This window comes from Tasmannia lanceolata, unplaced genomic scaffold (genome assembly GCF_043159265.1).
Source record: "Tasmannia lanceolata isolate RefF3 unplaced genomic scaffold, GAP_Taslan_0.1 ptg000003l, whole genome shotgun sequence".
Classification (NCBI taxonomy): domain Eukaryota; kingdom Viridiplantae; phylum Streptophyta; class Magnoliopsida; order Canellales; family Winteraceae; genus Tasmannia; species Tasmannia lanceolata.
Window position 1 is genome coordinate 51,055,325 of NW_027518680.1, and position 15,012 is coordinate 51,070,336.

The window sequence follows — 15,012 nt, forward strand, 5'->3', positions numbered from 1 at the left end:
CTCTTTGTATTTTGGATCATCATCCCATAAATTGATTCCCAAATACAGTTCGCTTAGCGATAAATCGCAAGTGATATTGGCACTAACATGTTGTAATAACTGCACAAACTCAACTTATCTTTTCTTTTTTTAATTGGGTTATAAGAGCTTTTTGGGAATTGTAATAACCGAGGACAGTTTTTTAAATAATAAAAAGACAAGATGAGTTGGTACAATTATCAAAACATGGTAGGGCCAATATCACCAGCCGACGATGACTTTAACAGATCTCAAAGATGAATTAGGCTTTGTTTTCTTTTCTTTTCTTTTCTTTTCTTTTCTTTTCTTTTTGGAAGGTACGCGGGTTTCAACCGGACAATCTCGCGGTTGCAACACAAAGCACCTTCCAACTGACATATCGGCCTAAGCCTAAGAAGAACTAAGCTTGTAAATCAAGTACTAAAGATCAACAACAGTATAAGAAAATGCCCAAGAGATGGAAATCCTCAATGTAATAAAAAATAAATACATAAGATGTAGCACACCAAAAGCTAACTTTCTATTCACAAACAAAGAATTTAAGTCCTGCACTAAAAAACTAGATCTCTCAATGTAAATTGAGGGCAAACAAGGACCATCCTCAAATGTCTGAAGGCAAAGATAAAGGTAAGGGCAGTGAAATTATGTCTACAAGGCAGCCTAGAAGAAGCCTCTACAGTTGTTCTGTGGCCTGTTGTGTGGCACCGTGACCGTTCTCTCCTGGTTGGGACTTGTTGGAGCTTCCCCACTGCCTCCTTAGAACTATCGGCCACGTGATGGCTTCAAGAACCAAGGCAATGGCGCCCAATGCTATGATGATGCCTATGTAGGTGCGCTTCCACTTCTTCGCAGGGTCGAGAATGTCGAAGCCTTTGAAGATGTTGATGATGCTAAGGATTATAACAGTGTATCCGACGCAGTGATGGTAAATGTTCCAGTGTAGTCGGTACTTGTGATCCTTCCTGGGTCTCATAAGCAAGGCAAACACCTACATATATACAATGTGAAATTGTGAATAGCTAAATACTATTTGAGTTGAGAGTAACAGACAGAAATACTACAGAGAGATCACATTGTATCTATGTGATCTCTCTGTAGTATTTAGCTACTGAGAGATCACATTTATACAATGTGAATAGAGCTAAGTATTATTTGACTTGAGAGTAACAGACAGACACATTGTATCTAGGTGTAGTATTGTAATATTTGGCAAGGCAAACACCAAGATACAATGTAAATAGAGCTAAGTATATTTTGATTTGAGAGTAAGAGAGAAAGACGTTAATTCTTAGAGAGAGAGAGAGAGACATTGTATCTAGGTGTAGTATTTAGCAAGGCAACAACGTCAACTAAGTATATTATTTGTCTTGATAGTAACAGACAGACAAATACTACACCTAGAGAAAGACATACACGCTACTGATAGATCCAAGCAAACTCACCAAAAGAAAAATGGAAATTTATGAACAAAGCAAACCCACCAAAAGAAAATGGAAATTTATGGTGTTTATGCCTTTATGGTGTTGAGGTGGGTAAAGCATAGCTATAAAGTTCCAATTCAGGAATTGGAAGAGGCAAATGTTAAAAAAAATTGGGAATGTTTAGAAAGATCAAAGGAAAATTTCCTGAAAATATGAATTTTCTATTTACAATACCTGCAACTTCAGTTTCACTATGATTTCTTTCTTAATAATTTTGAATTTCCCACACATTTACAAATAATATATGAGAAATTAGAAATTTATTAGTCAAAGTCGCATTTAATTAGGGGAATTTGGGCATAATTCAGAAAATTTGCATTTAATTCGAAAAAATGAGAGAATTTTTTTAAGTACTTTGATTTTTAAAGTTTAAAACAGGCAATTAATAGTTAAGATTTTTCAAGAATTTTTCAATTATTCGAAGAATTTTGTAACTATGGGGTTGAACCAAAATGTACTAGGGTTTTCTTTTCTTAATTCGAGATATATGATAATGTTTTGAATTATTCTGAATTTTATTAAAGTAAGCAAGGCTCAAAATTTTTGAGATGTTTTCAAGAAATTTTCAATCATTCGGAGAATTTTGTAACTATGGGCCTATGGGCCTATGGGGTGAGGAACATGTAGGTTTCTTTATCAATTTCTAAAATGCAAGAGGGTTTTTTTTTAATGAAAAGACTTGAATGAGGTGTGTTCTTTATCAGTTTGTAAAAAAAGTGATAGACCATCTCTCGAGATGTTTGATTATCTCTAACCCTCCTTCACTCTTGTTATTTGTATCTTTCTTTTCTTTTTGTTTGGCTTGTATTTGACCACCTCTTTGTATCTTTCTTTTCTTTTTGTTTGGCTTGTATTTGACCACCTCAGTCTTTAGGCTTAGTTCCTTTTATTAATAAATTGTTTCCATTAAAAAATGTAAGAGGGTTTTCTATCAGTAGGAAGACAAATAAAACAGGTTTCTTTTATCAATTTCCAAACTGTAAAGAGTTTCTGCAAGGGGAAGATTTAAATGAGTGCACTAAAACAAAGAAAATAATCATGTAAAACAAAGACATCAATGACATCAAGTTCAAGCATTTAAATGTAGGTAGGTCATTTAAATGAGTGCACTAAAACATAGACATATCAAGTTCAAGCATACATGCATGTACAAGAATACACGTAGGTAGGTCAGTAGTAGGTTGTTAGGTATATGGGGTAGGTACCTTCATTCCAAAAAGATGAATACGTGAATATAAATTTCGCATCCGTATAGGGAACCCACATAAGATACATCCATACATATACCGTGGTCACAAATATTTGTCTCAGGAAGGATGTATCTCTGGATATTTTAAATTTTTTGTCATTTTCAGGTTTATATCAGAAAAACAAAGGAAATAAAATATTTAAAATATATACAAACATAAAGTTTCAGAACAAAATTAGAACAACATATAATATCATGAACTTATCATGATATATTCGTGATAAAAATAAAATAAGGAGATATCTCGATGATTTTTTAGAATCTAGGCAAAATTTAGAAATTTTGTTGTTTTATCAAAAAATCGCAAGTTATCACAATATTTTCGAAAATAACAGAGATATTTGTGATTATATATCTCTAATGCAAATGACACATGGACATATAAGTGCATTTCCAATAAATTTGCATATATATTTTATTTTTGCGAATAAAAATAAAATATGAAGATATCCCGATGTTCTTATAGAATCCGGGCAAAATTTGGGATTTTCATTTTATAAAAAAGCAGCAATATAGTAGAAAATATCAGAAATGTTTGTGACTATCTCTAATGCATATAACACATGGATATATACGCACATTTCCATATATACATAGTAGAAATAAAGTGTGTACCTGTAGTGTGGCAAGACAGAAGAGGGAGATGCCGATGTTCCGGTGAGCATGGTACGTGATGCCCGGAGAATCCTTGCCGAGTTTCAAGCCAGTTCCCCATCCGGCAACGCCGATTATGTAGGCTGAAGTCTGGCAAGCAACATGGAGGTAAAACCAAGCAGGGTCAGCTGACTTGAAAACCCTCATGTACCTTGCTATGATGGCACCAAGAGGCATCAAAGTACCCCAACTGACTGCATTCAACACTCCATGAACCTGAAATTCAATTCAACCATAGTTAGAATTTGGATAAATAAATGCACAATCAAAGACTAGTCAGTATGAAGATATATGGTACAAAAGTAAGAATTAGGCAATATCAAGCTATATGGTATTAAGCCATAGTTAGAATTTGGATAAATAGATGGACAATAAAAAATATAGATGGGGAGCTTGGTATAGAGATCAATATCAAGCTATATGCTACAAATTACATATAAAGAGTCACCACCAAAAGTAAGATTTTAAGGTTTTTGGAGTGGTCATAGAAAAGATGGAGATGGACAATTGGGAAGCCATAGGAATTACTAGTTGCAGTTTTTTTTTGTTAGAGGACAACATAAAATTTAAAACAATTCATAAAAATATGGAAAGAGCTGGACAGGCAACAAAAGAAATAAAAAATTTAATTGAATCTGTTCTTCCATTCTAGTCGTAATTTGGAATTCAAGCTCTACAAAAGTAGAAACTAACCCCAGAAAAAAAAGAGGAAAAGATAGAGAAAAAAAGGAACTGATTAAATCTTTCATCATTCAACACCCAGTACACAGACCAACAGAATAAAAAGAAGGTGAAATAAGTTCACTTAAAAAACAGACATAAAAAAGAGCAATTAGGTATGAAAATGAACCCAACACAAAAAGGAAGAAAACCCTGCAAAATGAACTTGATTTAAATACTCATCATTCAAATCACCAAAAACCAATCAGTTAGATCAAGCATCCAACAAGAAACCAAAACTTAAATACCAAAAGACAAAAAAACATTTTTCATAGTAAAAAACCTTATAGGCAATGTTTGTATTGCAGGAAATTTCTGGAAAAGTTTAGAAAGGAAAAATATTTCTAAAAATTCATACTTTTTTTACACATAATAAAAGATGACTGAAATCGATCCTATTATCTACTAGTTAAAAAAAAGAAAAAAAAGAAAAAAAAAGAAAGAAAAACCAATCCTATTAAAAATTTTATATAGAGGGGCCTTCAATTTATGATAATATCCAGCTAAATTAATCATAATCATATAATTTCCCTCTAAATTGTAGAAAGAAAAAATTAACCAAGAAAAAAATATCCCATCAGAAATATTTTCTTGCAATCCAAGCAGGGCGTTAGAAACGATTGAATTACTTACATTTCATGAACTTGATTTAAATCCTCATTCAAATCACAAAAAAACCAATCAATTAGATCATACATCCAACAAGAAACCTAAAAGATCATTGAAAAGCTTGGAAAGGAAAAATATATCTAAGAATTTTTACTTTTTTACACACGAAAAAGATCATTGAAACCACCCCTATTAAATTTTTATTCAGAGGGACCTTTATGATGATCCCTCTAAATTAACCATAATCATAACATTTCCCTCTAAATTGTTGAAAGAAAACATTTTCCCATCAAAAATATTTTTCTTGCAAACCAAGCAGGGCCTTCAACCAATCCTAATCAATTTTTACTCAGGGACCTTCAATTTACGATAATACTCTGCTAAATTAATCATAATCATATCATTTCCCTCTAAATTATACAAACAAACAAAAATCCCAAGAAAATTTTTTTCTGGCAATCCAAACAGGGCCAATCCTATTCAATTTTTACTTAGAGGGGCCTTCAAATTAATGATAACATGCCGCTAAATTAATCATAATCATATCACTTCTCTCTCTAAATTTTCCAAGGAAAAAAAATTTCCATCAGAAATATTTTTCTTGCAATCCCAACAGGATCTTATAGAAGCCATTTTTTTTTTTTTTTTAAAAAAAAAAAGAGAAAAATCACAGGGCCTTATATAAATGTCTATAAATACTTACATTTCTGCGCCTAGTTCTAGAATTCCCTCCACCAGAAGAAGTCCCTTGCCCTGACAAAAAATTCAAAGTCCCCCTTGATAGAATATTAGGACCACTAGGGGTATGTGCAGAAGGGACCCCATTTGAAAGAGGGCCTTGTTGCCACACTTGATTTACAGTAGTCATATTATTAGGCAGTACCACAGTAGCAAATATAATCAAATCACTACTAGTAGATTCCACAGAAATATTTGGCACATCAAAACTCAAATTCCCAGGACTCATACTCGGACTATAATTGGATATTGGTGTTGTATAAGCATTTATACTACCATTAGATTGCCGGACTCCAACCAGAGCTTGGGAGCCCGGCATCTGGGCCCCGGTCGGATTTATGGCCCACGCGATCCAACCATCGGAATTTAATCCGGTTCGATACGCGATTTGGATAGTACCACTTGATGGATTGTAAGTCCAGTGGAGAAAAGAGTTTAAGTAAGGGAGAGCATTGCAAGAACTGAAGACTCTATTGCTTGTAAAGGTATAGGTAGAGCAGTTTTGGGCTAAGGAAGGGAGAAAGATGGAGATTAAAAAGGAGAATAGGAAAATGGGTTTTAGGGTTCTATTCATGGTGAGTGATTTTCAATTGGGTCAGGAAAAAAAACCCTCCTTTTCTGATTTGGGTCTGAGTTGTTTGGACAAAAGAACAACTGAGGAGTGAAATTTGAGGTACCCACAAAATATGAAGATTTGGGGGTTGGGTTTTTTGAAGAATAGAACTCAAAACAGATGTGGGAGATTAGGGGTTTTAAGGAGAAAGGAGGGGTTGGGTAAGAGGGGGAAAAAACCCACTTTTTCTGATCTTTGTGATGGGAGGAGTACAAAAAGGGCTTCCTTCTTTCTGGGTCTGAGTTGTTTAGACAGAATAACTAGTAAGGAATAAGATTTGAAGTACTGAGAAAATATGAAGATTTGGAGGTTGGTTTTTTTGAAGAACAGAACTCAAAATAGATGTGGGAGATTAGGGGTTTTAAGGAGAAAGGGGGAGGTTGGGGTTGTTGACTGGTCAGGGGTGGGGAAGCTTCTATAGGATGTTTTGTAGTTTTTTAGGTGGAAGGAAAAGAGGTTTGAGGGAGAAGGAGTCAGTCAGGGTGAGAAGGAGTCAGTCAGGGTCAGGGAAGTGGTCTGAGGGTTCTCTGCCTTGCTTACATTGCTCCTAATATTTTATTGTTTTTATTTGCTTCATTGCTTCTGTTTGCAAACTTGTTCCATTTCCAAACTATATTGGTTTAGGTTGAACAACAAATGCTAAAAAATAGTTTTCAACGGCTAGTTTTCATTTTTCAAGACTGGCCGGGTAGCAGCAGTGGTAACCCAGCTTTCAATGCATCTTAGTAGATAAAGAAAGGCACTGTTACATTTCTTAAATGACACCTTCTCGGAGGAAGGTGGCAACTTGGGTTGGGTGGGGTAGCATTGACCCGACCTGAAAATAACATAGGTCAGATTTAGAAATCAAAGGCCTTGCGTTGGGTTGAGTTTCAGGTTGAAAAACCCGACCCAATCTTGTATCGGGTTGGGTTTACAGAAAGAACCCAGAACTCGAGACCAGACTAGGCGTGCTATGATCTTCTTAATATGGTATAATGGTTTTCACTGAGGTGATCATGTTTGCGACGTGAAAAACTAGTTTCCTCCTTAAATTTGTGAACTTGACGGCTTAAATTTAGAGAATTTTGATGTCAAGATTTGTTGTTTTCAATAATCTTTGAAATTAATCACTATAGTAAGCTAAACATTAAAAACTCGACCTAACTCGAGAAACTGTCTTGGTTAGGGTTGGGTTTATAAATCTCGGATTTTCTCACAAAGACTCGACCCAATCTGACTGGAGATAATTTCTCAGGTAGGGTAGTGCTATGGAAAACTGGACTGATCCTGGCTCGAGTAGGTTTTCCATAACCCTATCAGAAATTATCTCCAGTCGGGTCAGGTAAGATTTTTACAGGAAAACTTGAGATTCATAAACTCGACCCTACCTGAGGATAGTTTCTCAAGTCAGGTTGGGTTGGGTCAGGTTTTTTTAATGTTTAGTTTAGGATAATGACTAATTTCAAAGATCACAGAAAACAACAAAACTTCACACCATAGATTTATGTCATCGAACGAATAAATTTTCAAAGGAAACTACTTTTTCACATCACTCACAAATCTGACCGAAAGCAATTATATAAATAAAAACTAGAAAATAATTTTCATGTTATTGAAGAGATAATTAATAAATTCAAAGCACATTTAAAGGAGTAGGCTTGGGTTTTCGGTTTTGGATTTTTTTTTTCTTTAAACCCAACTCGGATGATATTGGGTCGGGTTTTTCAATAGGAAACCAAACCCAACCCAAAGACAATGATTTCTTAACCTAATTTGGGATATTTTCGGGTTAGGTCGATGCGGGTCACGTAAAAAACCTGAACTAAGTTTCAACCTTACTTATTTGGCTCTAACTCTGTATTTAATATGATTAGATCCGTCGTCTTAAACGAAAATCATAATTATGGCTTAATGCGTTGAGAACCCCTTGACAGCTTATCTTAAGCCCTCGATCGTTGAAGCCTGGTTTATGGTTTCGCTGAGAAAACTTAAATCATTGATTTTTGTAGCCAGTTCATGATGGGACAAAGACCTTTGAGTTGCCTCATGATGCTTTACAAGACCAACTGTCTTAATTTCATAATCATGTCACCATGCCGGATCCAATTAACGGTTAGGATCATCTGATGAGGGAGGGAAGGGCATTATCTAATTATAGTGTGTAGAGAGGAGTCTTACTTGACTCAGCTCGCTCCCTAAAAGGCTGACCGAGTCATGACTCTAAAGAGAAAGAGTCCAAGACTGATTAGAACGAGTCCAAGACGTACCAAACGCCTTTTTTGGTGATTCGACTACCCATACGGGTGACACTTGGAGGACTCTCATTGACCGTCTTGGACCCCACACAATGGTCACCGGACACCCATCAATATCAACAAAGCCCACGGGTCAATAGTTAACTGATCAGGATTATGATCTCTATGTGTGACCCCACCCATCCAAAAACACCGTAACATTGATTGGGCCCACATACTTGTCATCAGGGCCCATTATGTAGATGTCACATATTTTAATTGTTTTATTCAGTCAAAATTTTGAATAGGGGAGTGATATATTGGCCTTTTTTATTTTAGGAAAAATTGTCAACTAGTGATACAAAAATGCGAAAATAGTGAATGGATGACACCCTTTTGAAAGTTTGTGAACGGAGGTTGAAATACCTTTTCTGACATGGCCTTTTACGTAAATACCCTTAAGAAAGAAAAACCCATTTTCTCTTCATTTTTAACTGTACAGAGGCTTTTTTTTTTTTTTTTTTTACTTTTACTCTCCATTTTCATTTTAACCACCTGAAACCCATCTTCTCCGGCGTGAGGTGTGACCGGCATGAAGATTTCTCATTTTTCTCTGGAGTGGGGCGGTTTCCTGCATTATTCCGAACCTCTCTCCTCCGTTATCAAGTGTATTCCGGTGAGGGCTTCATTTTTCTCCGGCGAGGGCATCATTTTTCCGGCGAGGGATTCATTTTTTCCTGCGTGGGCTTCATTTTTCCCCCATCCTCATCGTGCAGGTATGTTAGGGTGTCGTATTTCATATTTTTTTACTTTTTTTTTCGTTCTATTAAGTTACCTTTGTGGTGTATTGTTTCATTGTCAGTATTTGGAAGTCTTTACACATCTAGGGTTTAAAATTTTTTTTTGTTCCCTATTTTGTTTCATTTTGACTGTGGAGAACCCCATTTTGATAATCTCTCATTCTCGGTGTTGAGAATCCCCTTTTGAGATTGATAATATCTCTTTTTCAGTGTTGAGAACCCATTTCCAGTGTTGGGACCCCCCTTTTCCAGTGTTCGGATGCTTTATATCCAGTGTTGGGACCCCCTTTTGGGGTTCATAATCCCTCAATTTAAGTGTTGAGGACCCCCTCCAGGTAGATTGATAATCCCTCATTGCCAGTGTTGAGAATCCCCTCATTTCTAGTGTTAGTAACCCTCTCTAGGATGTTGATAATCCCTATTGCCAGTGTTGAGAACCCCCTCTAGGTAGTTCATAATCTCCCATTTGCAGTGTTGGGAACCCCTTTTCAGGCTGATAATCCCCCACTTTCAGTGTTGAGAATCCTTTCTATGTACATTGATAATCCCCCTTCTCCACTGTTAAAAACCCCCTATTGAGGTTGATAATCCCCCTTCTCCAGTGTTGAAAACCCCTGAAGGGAGGTTGATAATCCCTATTTCCAGTGTTGGGAACCCCCTCTTGAGGTTGATAATCCCCATTCTCGTGTGTTGAGAACCCCCTGTGGTTGATAATCCCCCTTCTCTTCTGTTGAGAACCCCCTGCTGAGGTTGATAATCCCCCTTCTCTTGTGTTGAGAACCCCCTGTTGAGGTTGATAATCCTCATTGTCCAGTGTTGAGAACCCCCTATTGAGGTTGATAATCCCCCTTCTCCAGTTTTGAAAACCCCCTCAAGGGAGGTTGATAATCCCTATTTCCTGTGTTGAGAACCCCCTGTTGAGGTTGATAATCCCCTACTCCAGTGTTAAAACTCCCTATTGAGGTTGATAATCCCCCTTCTCTAGTGTTGAAAACCCCCTCAGGGAGTTTATAATACCCATTTCTAGTGTTGTGAATCCCGGTTGAGGTTGATAATTAATATTTGTAGTGTTGAGAACTCCCTGTTGAGGTTGATAATCCCCCTTCTCCAGTGTTGAAAACCCCCTCAAGGGAGGTTGATAATCCCCATTTTCAGATTGTTGCCAATCCTCTTTTGGATAATTGTTCATATAGTAATTTTTGGTATGGTTTCTACACTTGAGAATCACATATTTGAGTTGCGAACCCCATTTTAAGAAACATGAACTTACATTACAATTAATTATGTTCTTCTTTTGTCACAGTGATAATATATATAGTTGGATTGGGAGAAGGCAAAGTCTACAGTGAAGACGCGTGTAAGTGTAGTCTTTTTTGTTCTCGTTTTAGATTGTTAGTCAATAGAATGCTCTTTTATTCTCTAATTGTGTTAATAAGCAAATAAGAGCCGGAGTCGAAAGTCTAATAGGAAGCCCGCAATGGGTTTAAAGAATGAGGAGATGAAAATGAAAGGTGGTAAGGGGAAAATAAAATTGAGAGGTGAAAAGGGAGAAATGAAACTGAAATATGAGAAGGCAAAATTGAAAAATAGAGGTGAGAAGAAGATAGTTGAAGTGAAAGGTCAGAAGATGAAAACCAAAGTGAAAGGTCGGAAGATGAAAACCGATATGAAAAGTGAGAAGATGAAAAGCAACGTGAAAGGTGAGAATAGTGAAGTGAAGGCGAAACATGTAAGTGTTTTTTATCTTTACAGTTTTAATCTAAGTTAGTTGATAAAAGTTCAAGCTCTGATTATGTATGTTGTTTTACAGGATCCATATGTCCCTGCACGATGTTCTCCATCGTGCTTTATTAAGGAGATGCGGAGTACACAGTTCCGGCAGTCCCACTATGATGCTATAGGCAAGACCCCTTTCAAGGACTTCATCCGCCTAGAACAGAATCCACTAGAAGAGGCTGTCATGCATAAGCCTCTAATTAGAGCACTACACAGTAAGTGGGTTCCGGCGACGAAGGCATTCATACTAGGAGGTATCACAGTTCCATTTAGGGCTAGCGATGTTGCATTGGCTTTAGGCCTTCCACTTAGAGGGGAAAAAATTAATTTGGCGAGGGTTCCGTGAACGGACAAGAGTAAAACCACTCCTTTACTGCCTGGGTGGCCATTTCGTAGAGGATCTGTTCTGGCATCTGACCTTTCTGTGCAAATCAAGGCCTTAGTTGGTCTAGAGGACCAACCCCCCATAGAGACTTGTGTGAAATATGTCGTGCTACACCTATTCGCTACTGTGTTATTCACTCAGGCTGCACATCGGGCCGACCAGCAGTTTTGGCCCTATATCGATGATTTAGAGAAGATGCGCGACTATAACTGGGGGGAAGCAGTATACAATTGGTTACTCGAGTATTTAAACGCATCCGTCGCAGGGGGAAAATATCTTGGAGGTTGCTCACTCACATTGCAGGTATCATGGCCTCTACAATAGTTTGCCTTTTTATTTATCTTCATATTAATAAAATATTAACAAAGTCTGTCTTGTGTGTGCAGGTTTGGCTTTTCGAGCACACGAAGTTGTAGATACCAAAAAATCCAGATGCATGTCCACGTCTTCTGAAGTGGAAGTCAAAAGGAAATGAATCGAATAAGTACTATATGATTGAGCATGGGAAGATAGACAAATCTGAGGTGAGACCCTATCTACTAGATACCATTTTAGATAGTCTGTAATATTTTCTGATCTAACAACTTTCTCGAATCGTTAGGTAGTGGTGACATTGACGCCACGAGAGGACGAACTGCGGTACATTCCTGAGCAGGTATCGCAATGGACCTCTTTTTATATTATGTTTTATTTAACTTGGTAATGTTTACAAATTTTGTGTGTTGTATCCCTTATTTGTATATTAGGAACCCGAGGAAGAAGGAATCATTGGGCAGGGAGAACCATTAGGGCAGTCACCTACTGTCCTAGCATTGATCGGCACACCTGCGTTTGAAGGAAGGGATACTGTAGTTGAGGAGGGTGGTCAGGAGGGTGGTGAGGAGGCTAGTGAGGATAGGAGGATAAAAAGAGAGTGGGAGAAGATAGGAGAGGCATGGGACGATATAAAAAAAGAGAGGGTACAGAATGAAGAGGAGAAGGAGAGGTTAAGAAGAGTCCGGGTGGAGATGGAGGCGGAGAAGGAGAATTTACGAATACAGATTGCAGCTAACAGGAAAATTATACATAAGGAGTGGGAAGCGATGAGAAGATAGGAGGGAGACGAAGCTGAAATGGAGAAGGAAGAATTGAGAAAAGATGGGGAAAAAAGAAGAGAGGAGGAAGATATGGAGGTCATAAACGTGATGAGTCAGGCTGAAGATGTTGGCTTCGTAAATGAAGCAGTTGTAACAGGAGCGTCAGATGTTGTTACCATTCTTGATAGCCCTGAGGGTAAAGAGAAGAGGAAGAGGACGGAAAAATTAGGGAGCATTGAGAGGAGAGTGAAAAATCAGAGAAGGGATAGGAAACCAAGCTACGCCAAGAATAGCCCCTATACAGTACCCCCAGTGACAAAGAAAAAAAGTGAGAGGGCAACGAAGAAAGTAACACGGAGGCAAACTGATCTCATTCAGAAGTTGAAAAAACAAGACCAAAGGCAAGTACACTTGTTTTCAATTAACCATTATTCAAAGTTAGATACTTGCTTCCTCTAACCTTTGTATATTTTTGCAGTCGTATTCTCATGACCGTTGACGGGGTAAAAGTCTTGGCCGAGGATCTCGAAACGTTGTGAAACCTGAAAGGAGTCCTCAGTGGCCAAGTAAGTGTCATTTTTTAAATTAAGTGTTGTCTTCAGTACCCATTGTTGAGGTAATTAAGAATTTTTTTTGAGTTGTAGGTGTTGGATGTATATGGGAAGTATTTGTGCGCCTCCAGCAATGCCTTGACTGGACGGATTGTATATATATATTCCTTCGTCAGTATATGTAAGAGGCTTTTTTGTAGCTATACATGTTACTTTACAACTTATCCATCATTAGTGTTCCCACAAAATTCATTTCATTGTACAGGGATATAAGACTTCAGGGCGTGATTCAATGGATGACAAAAATAAGTTGGACTCCGATCGGTTGGCAAACGAGCTATTGTATCGTACACTTGACCATATCCCGTTAGAAGATATTGGGATGCTTTTAATCCCATGCTGTCAAGACTTTCATTGGGCTCTTGTGCTTGTTGATATGGTGAATAAAAAGATGGTCGAGTTCAACTCAATGGAAGGGGACTCATTTCAGGAGCGAGCATCTCCCACTGTAAGTAAATTAACATCTTCCGTAACATTTAAAGTTACTTCCATATGTATAACACTCAATATTCCTTCGTTGTCTTAAATTCAGGTAGCATTAATGAAGGAATATTTGAAGGGCCGAGGTTGCAACATCGATGACTTTCCATATTCACAGATGGATGGCTTCCGAAAGCAGAACAATGGGTGGGTTCAAACTTAAAACTTTCGAATTTTTGTTAGTATTCCTATCTCATTCGTAGTTAGCTTAAAAGTAACTCCATTCAATGCATACTTTTATACAGGGTTGATTGCGGCGCTTTTGTCCTAAAAGCGATTGAGCATCTCTACCATGGTCAACCACTGAACTTTGGGCCGACAGACATTCCTGAATTTCGGCTACAACTCTGTGAGAGATTTTTACGAGGAGAGTTTGGGGACTGCGCACTTATATAGGAACACCTTCTAATGTTCATGGATGTTTATTTTTTCTGATGATCATGCTAAAAACTTTATTTTTTAATGGAGATTGGCAGGGGAATTGTTAAATGGCAAGGGAAGTTGTTATGGTCTGTGTTTTTGTTTGTGAATGGGTGGAGAACTTGTAAATTGAAATAGGTTTAATGGAAGTGTGTTTGTGTTTGTGAATGGGTGGAGAACTTGGTTGGTGAAACAGGTTTTATGGAATTGTGAACTTGTTTATGAATGTGGAGAAGTTGTAAATGTAAGCAGGTTTTATGGAAGTGTGTTTGTGTTTCAATTTGAATATTGGAACTTGTAAATTTAAACAGGTTTTAGACATGTGTGTTTGTGTTTCTGAATGAGTAGGGAAGTGATAAATTAAAACATAATATGATGTGTGTTTGTGTTTGTGAACAGAATATGAAGTGTGTTTGTGTTTGTGTTTAAACATGTTTTAGACATTTTCAATTCCAACAGCTTTACTCCACTGGAAAATGGTTGGTGACCCTTTTTCTGGGTTGGTAACCCACATTCCACGGTCAATCACCCAAAAAAAAGGGAGGTTGGTAACCTTAAGTTTCAATTCCAGCAGCTTTACTCCCCTGGAAAAATGGTTGGTGACCCTTTTTCTGGGTTGGTAACCCACATTCCACGGTCAATCACCCAAAAAAAGGGAAGTTAGTAACCTTAAGTTTCAAGTCCAGCAGCTTTACTCCCCTGGAAAAATGGTTGGTGACCCTTTTTCTGGGTTGGTAACTCACATTCCACGGTCAATCACCAAAAAAAGGGAGGTTGGTAACCTTAAGTTTCAAGTCCAACAGCTTTACTCCCCTGGAAAAATGGTTGGTGACCCTTTTTCTGGGTTGGTAACCCACATTCCACGGTCAATCACCCAAAAAAAGGGAGGTTGGTAACCTTAAGTTTCAAGTCCAGCAGCTTTACTCCCCTGGAAAAATGGTTGGTGACCATTTTTCTGGGTTGGTAACCCACATTCCAAGGTCAATGACCCAAAAAAATGGGAGGTTGGTAACCTTACATTTCTATTCCAGCAGCTTTACTCCCCTGGAAAATGGTTGGTGACCCTTTTTCTGGGTTGGTAACCCACATTCCACGGTCAATCACCCAAAAAAAGGGAGGTTGGTAACCTTAAGTTTCAATTCCAGCAGTTTTACTCCCCTGGAAAA

The 15,012-nt window shown here is 37.6% G+C and overlaps 1 protein-coding gene across 1 annotated transcript; it reads right to left on the reverse strand.

Moving 5' to 3' along the window:
- Positions 1-457: 457 nt before the first annotated feature.
- On the reverse strand, positions 458-6,669 carry LOC143862908 (Auxin-responsive family protein). Its single transcript, XM_077373827.1, has 3 exons — positions 5,435-6,669; positions 3,364-3,618; positions 458-1,006 (listed from the first exon to the last, which is right to left on the reverse strand). The coding sequence occupies exons 1-3, from the start codon at positions 6,041-6,043 to the stop codon at positions 692-694; spliced, it is 1,179 nt and encodes a 392-aa protein (XP_077229942.1). The 5' UTR covers positions 6,044-6,669; the 3' UTR covers positions 458-691.
- Between the last annotated feature and the right edge of the window lie 8,343 nt (positions 6,670-15,012).